Genomic DNA, 12,930 nt, shown 5'->3' with positions numbered 1-12,930 from the left:
CCTTCAGCACTGCAGCCCTCTTCTGAATGAAGTCAAGGGGTGGGACAAGAGCTAAGTAAGGGTAAACCAAGAGCTAAGTCAATATTTAATATATTCATATTAATAGAATCTGGTCATCTGGCCATTTCCATCCAATGTTTTTTTCTTTTAATATTTTTTTAGTTGTAGGTGGACACAATATCTTTATTTATTTTTATGTGGTGCTGAGGCTAGAATCCCATGCCTTGCATATGTGAGGCAAGCGCTCTACCACTGAGCTATAGCCCCAGCCCCTCCATCCAATGTTGACAAAACAAAATGTTTTTCCTCTAGTACTGGGCATTGATCTCAGGGCATCAAGCATGCTAGGCAAATATTCTACTACTGAGTTACACCTATGACCCTTTTTATTTTTTGAAACAAGATCTCACTAAGTTGCCCAGGCTGGCTTTGAACTTTTAATCCTCCTGCCTCAGCCTCCCAGTAGCTGGGATTACAGGCATGCGCCACCGCACCCAGCTCCAGTGTTGACAATGTGACAGGCAAAGGAATGGCATCTCATGGTTTAAATTTATATTTTTAATTAGGGATATGGAGGATTTTTCACATATTTGTGGGCCATTAGAATTTCTTCTTCTGGAACTAGCCCATTCACATTCTTTGTTACTTGTCTTCTGTACTGAGCTTTTCTTAATGATTTATAGATACTCTTTGTATACTGTGGACATTAATCCTTTGTAACATATTTTCTCTGTCATTTGTCTTTCAATTTTGCTGCACAATTTCACAATGTCCCATGGGTGTCTCTTCCTTTGACTTCTGTGTTTTATGTTATGCTTAGGATTTATCTGAGAGATGATTTAGCTGCTGCTTAGACATTCTGAGAAACAATGGTCACAATACTTCCAGTGGCAGCAAAACATGCTATTCAAAAAAATTATTTATTTAAAAAACAAGAATGATCACTCCTAAGCATTTATTTAAATATTAGTAGATGTAAGTAAAAATTTCAAAATGGCATAATAAGACTAACTGCTTTATATTCACAGGTGGTCAGATGCTGACAAACAACAAAGAAGATCTGTGTATATGGAGACTTGATTGTTATGAGAATGCATAGGAAGGCCTAAGAAATGGTCTATTTATAGGCTTTGGTGGAGCCATAATTCCCAATTTTCTACTGGCCCCTGATGTTGCCTGAGAACCATGCAAGGCTGAACTGGATCCAATTATGTTGGAGGATTTACTTTTAGAAGATGTCTTTCTGCATGTGGTAGTCCCCCTAAAATGAGACAAAGAAAAAAAAAAAAAAAAAAAAAAAAAGAAAGAGAGAGAGAAAGAATATTAAAATGGTAAACAAAAATAAAAGTGAACAGCCTTCTTTTTCTTAACCTGCTTGGAGCTGCAATTCATGATTTTCCTTGGTTTCATGTATCTGTCACCCTGGGTAAGATAAGTTTCCTCTACTAATGAAGGAAGAAAGGACCACCTCCCATCATACAAATTAATCCTGAATTTGTCCTTCTAAAGTGTCAAGAATTATTTTATAATTCTGTGATTTGTGATCCGCCCTCAGACCCTCTCTCTGCCCACTCCGTCCTCTGCCCACAATCAGAGCCCCTGCCTGCAGAGAAAAGAGTTGAAATCCACATTGCCAGATCTATTCTAACCAAATAAAGGAAATCATTATTATTATATTATTTTTTGGCGGTACTTGAACCCACGAGTGTTCTACCACTGAACCACATACACTAGCTCTTTTTATTTTTTGAGACAGAGTCTCACTAAGTTACCCAGGCTGGGGGCTGGGGATGTAGCTCAGTTGGTAGAGTGCTTGCCTGTCAAGTGCAAGGCCCTGGGTTCAATCCCCAGCATCGCAAAAAAAAAAAAAAAAAAAAAAAAAAAAAAAGTTACCCAGGCTGGCTTTGAAATTATGATCCTCCTGCTTCAGCCTCCAGAGTAGATGGGATTAAAGGTATGGGCCACCATGCCTTGCACACAAATACTTTTTTTAATGCCCTGAATCCCTGGCCAAGTGATACCCTGGAACTATTATACTTGTGTAGTCTTGAGCAAGGCAGCTTTGTGGGCGAGTGGAAATGGAGCAGAGCTGGGTTCCTGTTCTTGGCCCTGCTGCTACAGCCCCTTGGTTGGCCAGGAGAAGCAGGGCTGAGCCTCTTCCGGGCCAGACCTAGCCCAGAGGAAGGCTGCAGATGTGGTTCCCTGGGGAGAGGTGAGCATGTCCTTATCCACTGGTCTCTGCCAGGAGCTACCCTGCCTACACCTAAAGATCTGCCAGGCTTCCCTGCCACTCCACTGCTCCTTAAAACCAGGCAAGAAGCCCCTGACACAGCCTATTACAAAGTCCTTCCAGCACATTGCTTCCCTCGCTAATAACAACTTTCTTCCCCCCAGAAAAAACCAAAACCAACCAACCCATGAGGCCTGTTCATTAACAGTGCAACACAGGCAGCATTACCTAGAGAAGTCCTTCCTGCTGCTCAGCAACCCACCCAAGTGCCCAAGACAGGCCCACAACTACTACTTTCATGGCACCAGGGCAGGCAGTAGCCTCTAAGTTCTGAGGGCCAAGAATCAGGGCCACAGCCTCTGGGGGAAGACATTCTGGTGCAGCTGGATGAAAAGTGGTTTTTCAACATTTTAAAACTCTTGCTCCAGGGCAATTTTACTGCAGATCTGGCAAAGATCTGCTAAAGCAGCAGAGAAGCAGCCTGAAGTTTTCCTATACTGATTTCCTGCTGAGAAATTAAGCCCTGAGCGAAAACCTGCTGTTTATGTTGATTTACAGAATGAATCTGCCAACAGCAGCCTCCATTTCACTGGGGCCATCCATTTTCCTCCCACTCAGACATCCAGGAACACAACTGGCTCATTGTGTGTTATCCTGGAGATGTAAGACTCTGAGGGCAGGGTGGAGAGCTAAGGTCTCTGGCAAAGAGCCACGTTTATTCTCTAACTGTGCTGGGACTTTCAACCAGGTGAGCAGACTGGGAGCTGGGAACCACCACTAGAGAGACCAGGGGAAACCAGGAGAATGGAGTGCAGATACAAAGAGGCTGTGGCAAGGGCGAAGAAAGTTACAAAATGCACTGGTGTCAGCCAGTGAGGATTAAAAAGAATCCCATCTTAAACACACAGTTCAATTAGAACCTAGCATGGAAACTGGCACTGGCTTTTGGACAAGTATGAGTTTGACTACTTATTAAATTAGGTTTTAGGTGACAGAGTAAATTGTTTCACTCTTAGAAACAAATGTTGTGAAAATTAAATAAGGGAGTCAATAGTGGTGAATAATATAACAGAGTTTGCTTTGTTCTAATGAGCAAAAATGAGAGGAGAGATCATGCACGTTTTTAAGGAATGTCCACAAACTAAGTGCAGAAATGAAAGAGCTCTAGGCTGGTCTGGTCCTACTTCTGAAACTGAGACCAGGCTGGGACTGCCTCAAGCAAACCCTCCCCACGTCAGCCAGGCCACAGCTTCCCCATCATAAACCCTCGGGGGTTGGACCAGAAGCCTTTTAAGGTCTCCTCTGTGTGAGTGAGGAAACAAGTATTTCCCAAGGCGGAGGAATAAATGAAGGAAATAAGAAAATGTCCTCAGTGAAGGATATCTGCTGGTCACTTGCGCATTAAAAACCACAAAATTAAACTAATGTTTACTAATGCCTTCAATTTCTGTACTCTGGCAGAAGGATTAGCACATACAAGATGTTTGTTTATGAACTTAACAAGAAATGACAATTTGGTAACGTTTGCTTTCCTTTCTCTTCCCCCACTCCACTTTTGTTTTTTATTATCCAGAAGGAAAAGAGGTAGAAAAACCACAAAAGAAAACACAACAGCTTGCAAAAGCTGACTGCAGACTGGTTTCCCTGTCTCTGCAAGCAATTCTGTTACAATAACACAGTCATTTTGGAGCCACATTCTCCAGACTGATGGGATTGTTCTCCATCCCGCCAGACCTTACCTACAAGGCAGAAGGTGGATGTGTCCTGGCAGAAGTCAGGAAAGAGGGGCTACCAGAAGCTATGCTGCCAAGATCTAACCATGCTAGCTTTGTTCTTTGCTTGGTATTGACAGCTCCCAGAGCAGACACATCCCAGTCCAGAGGCAGAGCAAAGTGGGAAAGGGAAGACGAAAGTCATTTATGTGACCCCCTAAGAAGCCTGGCTCGCCTGACCTTTTGGTTTCCTCATTGTGGTCTCTTCTCTGCAACCCCTGCAAAGGCTGGCTCCTTGAATGGCAGTTAATGAACAGCAGGGAGCACTTGCATATCTCCAGGTGGAGGTTCACAGAATTCTGCAGCCATCAAAGTAGTGCAGCAAGTACTGGCAGAAACACAGAAGCCAGGAGGGCACAAAACTCTTTCCTATTTATTTGACTAGAACATGGTTTATGGTACTTTTTGGTGGAAAAATCTCTTGAGTACAGCTATCCAAAAACAACAAAAAAGGTTTCTAAGGCAAGGTCAAAATTGGAGAAATTTTGCTGGGCAGTGGCTCGCACCTGTAACCCCAGCTACTCAGGAAGCTGAGGCAGGAGGATCACAAGTTTGAGGCCAGCCTGGGCAACTTAGCAAGCCCCTGTCTCAAAAAATAAAAGGGCTAGGGGTGTGGCTCACTGGTAGAGTGCCCCTGGGTTCAATCCCCAGTACCGCAAACCAAACAAACAAATTGGAGGAGCTTTTACAAATTAGAAAACGTTAGTCATAATCAATTTAGGAGTAGATTGTTAAAAAAATCTGGAGCAATGCTTTTGTTTTGGATCAGACCTTAACCATCAGTTCATTAACTGGAAAGGCAACATTTAACAATGCTAATTTTAATAAATGTTTCAAAGCAAACCAAAGAAGTTATACTTTTGTCCTTTCCTTCATTATACTCTATGTTGCAAAAGACGTCAAAGAACATACCCCTTTGCCTTGAAACCACCATAACTACTTTTTCTCCTCTTAGACCTTTGGGAAGTTGGCATCTTCTTCCTCTTTCTTTCATTTCTGGTTTTATTTGCAAAGTAGTGAGAAGACACAGGCACTTCCTCATCAAGCTCCTCGATGTCATTCTTTCCAGGGCCTCTGCTGCCTGACAGGTTTACCCCTGGAGAACTGTCCTCGGCTACAAATGGGAAATGCAGACATTTATAGGTGATATGGAGCTGGCCCAGGTGTTCCTACTGTCTGGATGAAGATACACAGCTTCACAGTTCAGACACACAGTTACACAGTTCAGGCGATCCCCACTTCCCTGGTGCTTTCCTGCCATATTGATTCAACAATTTAGCAAGAACCAAACATTTCTTCTTCATTTCAAAAAACCCACAATGTGCTCAATGACCAATTATTTTTAATGACAGGGCATCAGAATTCATTATTTAAAAAAAATCTGTGATAGGCTTTAACTCCACCAGAGATCAGGTTTGGCTCATATTCTACCTTTTGCGACCTGCGCTCCTGTGACGAACTGGGCATTAATTCTGGTGAGTGACTTAAAAAGTAGAGTGCTATAAATGTTAAGCAATTTTATTTATCATTTTAAACATGCTGAAAAAAATAAGGTCAACAAAAGGGAAACACAAATTATGTTCTGCCTTTGCTTTGAACAATAGTTCCTTAATAAATGGGCATCAAAATTCTAAATCATAATTCTTCATAGACAAAAGCTACTTCTTTGCATAAATTTGAATATTTCACATCTTAGGTAGGAAAAGGAACTGTATAAGAGCACACATTTGCAAAGAATACCTATAGTAATTTCCATAGGTATCTGTATTTGCATGCAAGCATCTTAAAAGCAGGTTACATAGTAACCGTGGATCCATTTCCTCCATTTCCGGGCTGCTCTGGTATGCCCTCCAGGTCATCCTGTTGCCTAGTGGGATGGGCAGCATGGAGGGCCTGGGGCTCCACCAGGGTACCTTCCAAGACTGGTTCACATGGGGAGAAGCAGCAGTGTAGGGGTAAAGAGCTCTGACATACCAGCTGTGTGACTCTGGAAAAATGAAAAGCTTTACTCTCCTCACCTATAAAAAGGGGGCTGTAAGGATGAGATGGTATAAAACAGGTGAAGCTCTTGGCACGGGGAGTGATAGTCACCATGCTGTTGGGATGTTTCCCCAGAGCAACCCTGTCTATGTCCACAAAAGCCCCTTCCAAACTAATTATGATATGAAACAAATGTGAAGTTCCTACCAAGAGATTGTCAAATATAATAAGAAGATGGTTTTTATTTTATTTTATTTTTTGTGGTACTGGGGTGGAACCCAGAGCCACACGTTAGGTCAGTGCTCTACCAATTAACTACGTCCCAGAACTACATGACTCCAGAGCATGTCTTATAAAGGAATTTATGAGGAACCTACTTTTCAGCACTTTGTTAATGGATAAAAGACACTGTGGCATGAGAGCTTAAAATACGTGTCCACTTATTTCTCTTTCTGCTCACCATTTACATGAGCCTGGAGAAGACTTTCCTACCTTAGCCTGTTATAGAAACAGGAAAACATTGAACTTGGCTGGTCTGTGGGGTCTCACTGAATGGCAATATATTAGTGGAGGGCATACATCTGCCCTTTTACTATTTCCTACAACAAAATATTTCCTTGTTCTCTGTTTTCCCCCTTGGTCAGTGCTTTCCACAGCCCAGTGATGAGGCACTATAGGACAGATTTTTTCAATGACTAATAACAGTAGCATTCTGATGACCTGTTCATTTTTTCCAAAACATTTGGACTCTTAAATTTTATCTTTAGACGTACTTGTTAGATAACATGTTCTTTTCTAGATAAAGACACTGAAGCACAAAGAGGTTGCTGGTGGCCTGCCAAGGATCACAGATATGAGATGGGCACCCAGGGCTGCTATTTCTCAGTACTTACTTTACCAGAACCAGCAATGACTGGGCCCAAAGGTTCACTTTTGGCCCTATTAGCAGATTTAATAACTGGCTTCCCTGGGAACCTAAACACGAGTGTCCTCTCAGAAGTGCCTGCTATACAATTGAGGCTGTTCTGAGGACTTGAACTTCAGCGTAACAGGGTATAGAAACCATTAATATAACCCGGAAACCACATAATTCTAATCCAGTGAGATGCATTGCTTAACTTTTAAACAGGTTTTTGTAAAACACACATTTGCTGAATACTGAACCTGGCAATGTCCACTCAGAGTATTTCTGTAATATTGGAATCACTTCTGCACCATATTTTTCCAGCTTGTCTTCAGTAACACCATCAATTTGAAGTAAAACCTCAGGATCAGAAGATAAAGATTCTGTGCATGGGTATAAAATTAGGAATTTAAATTACCACCCATAGAAAATCCACTGAATTCATGCTCATTCACTCCTTCAGTTCGCGTCTGCTAAGTGCCAACTAACAACAGTGTACTGGGCACCTGGGCTGATTTTCTTCTTTTTTTTCTTTTTGTGGTGCTGGAGATCAAACCCAGGGCCTTGTGCACACTAGGCAAGCACTCTACCAACTAAGCTATATCCCCAGCCCACATGGGCTGATTTTCTAAAAGGCAAAGTTGGCACCACAGAGGCAGCAGACAGGCCCAAAGGGTAGAAGCCATCATCCAATTCCAGCAGAGAAGACACATAAGCCAGGGCAGTGAGTGGGAGAGGGCCAAGGGCCTAGGGGAAGCTAGAGGGTGGGATCTGGGCAATATAATAAACTTTAAACAGACTCTGCTCTTGCCATGGTCCCCACTGCCAAGACTTGTCCAGCTACAAGACTATTTGAGTCTATAGGACTCTACTGTCCCCTCTATTTGATGAGAACACCCACATTTCTATTTCCAACTCTGACTTCTTCCTGGCACTTCAGACTTGTACACCCCACCCAAGGAGGTCTAACCAAATGACTACTGCCCCCAGTTCAAATTTGTTCTTCCTCCAGTCTTTCACACGTGGGGTGGAGCAATGAGCAGGCAATTCAGAGTCCTCTGCAGAGAGATTCCATATCTATCTTGCAGCTGAACAAGTCTGTCATTTTAAAGGTCACTTTGGCTGCTGTATGGAAAATGGACTCTGAGGGAAACAACGGAAACTAGGAGCCTGGTTGGAGTCAGTGCAAGAGCAAGTAAGGATACAGCAAACTAGAATGTAGGAGTGGAGTCAAGAGAGGAGAGACTTGGCTAAGTTTTGGAGGCTGGATCTAGGGTTATTGATGTGCAGCTATGGGGAGTAAGGGAGTAATAATTCCTAAATATCTGACTTGAGTAAAGGATGGATTTCAGATCCTTTCCAAATCTGTGATTTTCACATCATTCCTATGTTTAGAGGAAAAGCGACAGACTGTGGGACAGAACAGAAGGTTTAGGAAGGGGGCTAGTAGAAGATGAAGTGGGAGAGGCAAGTAAAATGTAGACCCTTGATAGAATTTGTATTTTATCTGGAAAGTTGTTGTAGTTTTAGTGGTTTTGTAAAGATTAAAATGTATATCATGCTCACATCTGGAGGTAAGGAGACTAGTTGGGAAACTACACTAATAATCTTGAGAAAAAATGCTATTCTTCAATGATTCTAAGTCACATTCTTTTTCACATATTAGCATTCCTGAATTCAAGATGCATCCTACAACATCTGATGGCCAAACGGCTGCTATCTTTTGGTTGTTGCCTGTCTGGGTAGCTTGGTCCCAGCTATTAATACTGTTGGCAGGTTAAACAAAGTCACTCTATTATTGGTATCTTACATATGTAACTTTAACTGCTACATAAGTGTCTTCAAAAAGATTATACAGTAATTAGCATTAAAAAAGTAATTATGGAAAAAAAACTATGAATGCAGAAAAGCTATGAGACACAGTAATGGGGAATAAATTTGGCATTAATTTACTGTCTTTGAGGAAATGACCACAATTTCAGTTTCTTACAATATTTTTATGTGACCTAAAAAAAGATTTCCAGAGTAGATAAAGCAGTATTACATTTTTTGTTACCAAGAGATGTGCAACCTTTTGTTGACACCTTCTGGTGGGCTGCGGTGTAGCTCAGTAGTTGAGCAGGTGTTTGTAGCATGCATGAGACTTTGGGTACAATGCCCAGAACCACAGCACACAAAAAAAACAAACCAGAATGGGAAAATCGAGGATCTGGACAACTGAGTCCAGGAGTGATTTAGCAGTAGGGGTAAAAGTGGACGAGAGAGGTGATGATTATGAGACTTTATGTTGGAGGAAATGTGTATCAGTTATATGAACAACTTATTTTTCATAGATTTTACTACTGAAATTCTAGGTTGATCTATCTCAATCCATGGAAAACACTCAGTAAGTACTTCTTAACTAAAGACATAGCAGTATGTTAGATCCAGATTTAAAGAAGCATAAAACATAATCTCTTTTTATAAAGAACTTAGCTCTTCACAGCAACAACTTTTACACATAAAGTTAAACATTGTAAGGCAGGCAAATAATCAGCACAAATAATTGACACTGACTACATATTACAACTAGTCATATCTTTAACATCCAGCATTAGAGCAAAGCATAAATTTAAATCATAACACACATACATGCATATATATATATTCATATATATATATATATATATATATATACAGTTTTTTTTTCCCCAGTGATGTGGGTAGAATCTGTAGCATAGTAGGTACATGCTCTATCACTAAGCTATACCTCAGTCCTTAAAACTGTTATGTGTGTATGTGTATGTGAATCCAGGGGTGCTTTACCACTAAGCTACATCCTCAGTCCTTTTTATATTTTTTGAGACAAGGTTTTGCTAAGTTGCTGAGACCATCCCCAAATTTGTGATCCTCCTGTCTCAGTCTCCTGGTCACTAAGATCACAGGTATACACCACCACACCTGGTGACACTGTACATATCTTTAAGAACTATGTTTTTTATCTCAAGAATGAGTTTAAATGGTTTCTCTGAGTTTTCAAATCAGAGATTAAATAAAAAGAATTAAATAGACAACAGATTTATCACTAAGAAGTTCCTTAGTAAGGTGAATTTTGACCTATTAATCTGTGCCATGTAACGAAAGATACACATGTACCTACCTGCAAGCTTCTTGAGAGTAGCAGTATTAAAAATATTGAAGTAATGGACACCAAAAACTTTCCCCAGAGATTTGCAGACTTCTGTAAGTTCTCCAAGACATTTCTTAACCATCTCTTCCCTCTGAGATACTTTTGCCACTAAAGCTTTTTGTTTTTTCAAATTGCTGAAATTTTCCATTTCCATAAAGTCTACCTTAGTGAGAGAGAAAGAAATCATAGGAGTGGATAAATGAACACTTGTTCCCAAACGGGGTCTTTATTTAATGATTAACTGCATTTACTTATTTTTGTATTTCTGTTCTTCTAAGTAGACGGTAAGCCCCGTGGAAATAGGGGTTGTCCATCCTCCGTAGTTCTATCTCCAGGGCGTGGTATAGCATAGCCTCTTGAAAAATGCTTATTAAGTGATTATAGGAAGATTTAGTGACCTGATAACTAACCCATTAAAGTCATTTTGACAGATGTCAAATTACTTGGATTCAATTTTAAGATCTCTTTCCAATTAAAGAGATCAGAATATGTTCATATAGGATAGCATACAGAAATGCATTATCTGTAAGCTTTGGAAGAGACACTGCACTTTGCAGTAATATACTTTGGTCCACTCACTATGAGATAATAAAATAAATGTTTAAAATGCCATACCTTTAAATGCCCACTTAGTACACTTTGGGCTTTTGTTCCCAGCATCACATAGGCAATTGCTTGGTCATTGGCATTGATATATAAGTCTTCATCCAAAATCTTCTCAAGTATTAGCTTTTTAAAAAGTCTTTCGGCATTGTGTCGTGAATAAGCAGATCCCTTTCCAAATATACCTGACTGAATTTTTGCATTTTTACTCCCTAATAAGGCAGAAAAAGTTAAAAGTTATATGAGTAAACATAGGTGCCCTACCACTCATATAGAAGAGGCTAAGAAGTCATTAACGAACATGTTTGACCAATAGATCATCTATTTCACAGGAATGTCTGTGATACAAATCAACACTCATTTCTGTATAATGAGAATATCTGGGTGGAATTCTAAAATTTCTGTGGTTGCATGTACTTTTTGTTTTTGGGGTCAGGGAGGGAACTCAGGGCCTCACATTCTAGGCAAGTGCTCTACTATTGAACTATACCATCAGCTCTTTTTATTTTGAGACAGGGTCCTGCTAAGTGGAAGAGGTTGACCTCAAACTTGTAATCCTCTTGCCTCAGCCTCTTGGCTCTGGGATTAAGGCATGTGACACTGTGCCTGGCAGCCATCACTTAGTAGTTTTTTTTTTTTTTTTGCAGTGCTGGGGATTGAACCCAGGGCCTTGTGCTTGTAAGGCAGGCACTCTACCAATTGAGCTATATCCCCAGCCCTAGTAGTTTTTATTTTTAGCCAGGGTCACCACTTGAAATTTATCTACTGAACCCCCACTATGAAAGACCATTTATACTATTCCCTTCACTTTCTCATTCCCCCAGATTTGTTAGCTGTACCCTATTGGCTCATCTATTGATTTTTTTTTTTTGGTACCAGAGATTGAACTCAGGGGCACTAACAACTGAGCAAATCCCCAGTCCTTTTTGTTTTTTATTTTGAGACAGTATCTTGCTAAGTTACTTAGGGCCTTGCTAAATTGCTGAGGCTAGCTTTGAACTTGCAATCCTCTGGCCTCAACCTCCCAAGTCATTGGGTTTACAGGCATACATGCTCAGCCATCTATTGATTATTTCTGTACCTTTATTTTATTATTATTTTTTGGTACCAGGGATTGAACCCAGGGGTGCTTAACCACTGAGCAACATCCCCAGCCCTTTTTGTTTTTTTATTTAGAGACAGGGTCTCACCAAATTGCTTAGGGTCTTGCTAAATTGCTAAGGCTGGCTTTGAACTTGTGATCCTCCTGCCTCAGCCTCCCAAGCCGCTGGAATTACAGGCGTGTGCCACTGTGCCCTGCTATTATTTCTACCTTTAGAAAAAACTTGGTAAGAGGTTATGTGCACATGAAGCCCTTCCATACTCTTTTTATCCTACTTTTATTTTAACATGTTGAGATTAGCATTTACATGCTGGCCTGTCTGTAACCATGGTTAAGTCTATATGTGGATTCTAATTACTTATTTTATGACAAGTTTCCTCTGTATTTGGAACAATGTCCTGACTCTTATGCAATCCAAAGGAGAATGTTTACTGTATCCATGTCAAATGGATTATTTTTTATAAGTTTTACCAATTTTTAAAAATCAAGTTATGATTTCTTTTGTTTTATATTTGATCATGGCTTTTACATAATCTCTCCCTTTGAGTTTCTAGGCACCTTCTCTCTTTTTGGTCAAGAAGTAATTTTGTGTTATTCACTATAATCAATAAAAAAATTTGTTTTTTATTCTTTCTATATACTGGTAGGGACTCGTTATTCTTGACTTTGTTATAATTTGTACAGATTGCTACCAGTCCTGCAGCATAGCTGTGATGATGGGATTTCTTCTCAGTGGACTACCATTATATATTGTCTTGTGATAGGTGGTCATTTTGTTTAGTCTCCATAATTGCTGATATTAATCTGATGTTAGTCTGGTTTTAGTTCCTGTTTTTTCTTTTTGAAGCTTTCAAGATTGCCTCTAAGGAGGTCCAGAATATGCCACTGTGGCACAGAAATTATTTTGAGCAGAAGGCATTTGAGTTCCTGAAATCTTTTATCTGCCAAAAAGAAGAGTCTGCCCAAATAACTCGAAAGAACTCACTTCTTGTCATCAATTCCTTCCCTGGGAAAAACCAGAGAAGGCTGATCTTAAAAGCAAAGATAAGAAGTCTGCACACCATACTTGCCACAAAAATGTTCTATCTCCCGTCTAGTCTCTGAAGGGCCCACTTACCTTCCTTCCTTCCTTTCTCTCTCCCTCTGCCCCCTCTATGCCTCTCTTTTTCT

At 40.4% G+C, this 12,930-nt stretch overlaps 1 protein-coding gene across 4 annotated transcripts in view; it reads right to left on the bottom strand.

The window, feature by feature from the left end:
• Positions 1 to 552: 552 nt before the first annotated feature.
• Blm (BLM RecQ like helicase) overlaps positions 553 to 12,930 on the bottom strand; it is a 105,542-nt gene continuing 93,164 nt past the window's right edge. For 2 of the 4 annotated variants that reach the window (XM_047542444.1, XM_047542445.1), the window contains exons 19-23: positions 10,671 to 10,870; positions 10,026 to 10,218; positions 7,129 to 7,269; positions 4,915 to 5,116; positions 553 to 1,261 (exon numbers count right to left, since the gene is read on the bottom strand). In XM_047542444.1, coding sequence (XP_047398400.1) covers positions 1,084 to 1,261; positions 4,915 to 5,116; positions 7,129 to 7,269; positions 10,026 to 10,218; positions 10,671 to 10,870 — 914 coding nt within the window. In that variant the 3' untranslated portion in view covers positions 553 to 1,083. Of the gene's footprint in view, positions 1,262 to 4,914; positions 5,117 to 7,128; positions 7,270 to 10,025; positions 10,219 to 10,670; positions 10,871 to 12,930 lie in introns of those variants that run through there. The other 2 variants (XM_047542446.1, XM_047542447.1) reach the window with 2 other exon arrangements.

Source organism: Sciurus carolinensis, chromosome 2 (assembly GCF_902686445.1).
Source record: "Sciurus carolinensis chromosome 2, mSciCar1.2, whole genome shotgun sequence".
Taxonomy (NCBI): Eukaryota; Metazoa; Chordata; class Mammalia; order Rodentia; family Sciuridae; genus Sciurus; species Sciurus carolinensis.
The sequence above is the reverse complement of the archived record's forward strand: the minus strand, read 5'-3'. Positions and strand labels throughout refer to the sequence as shown.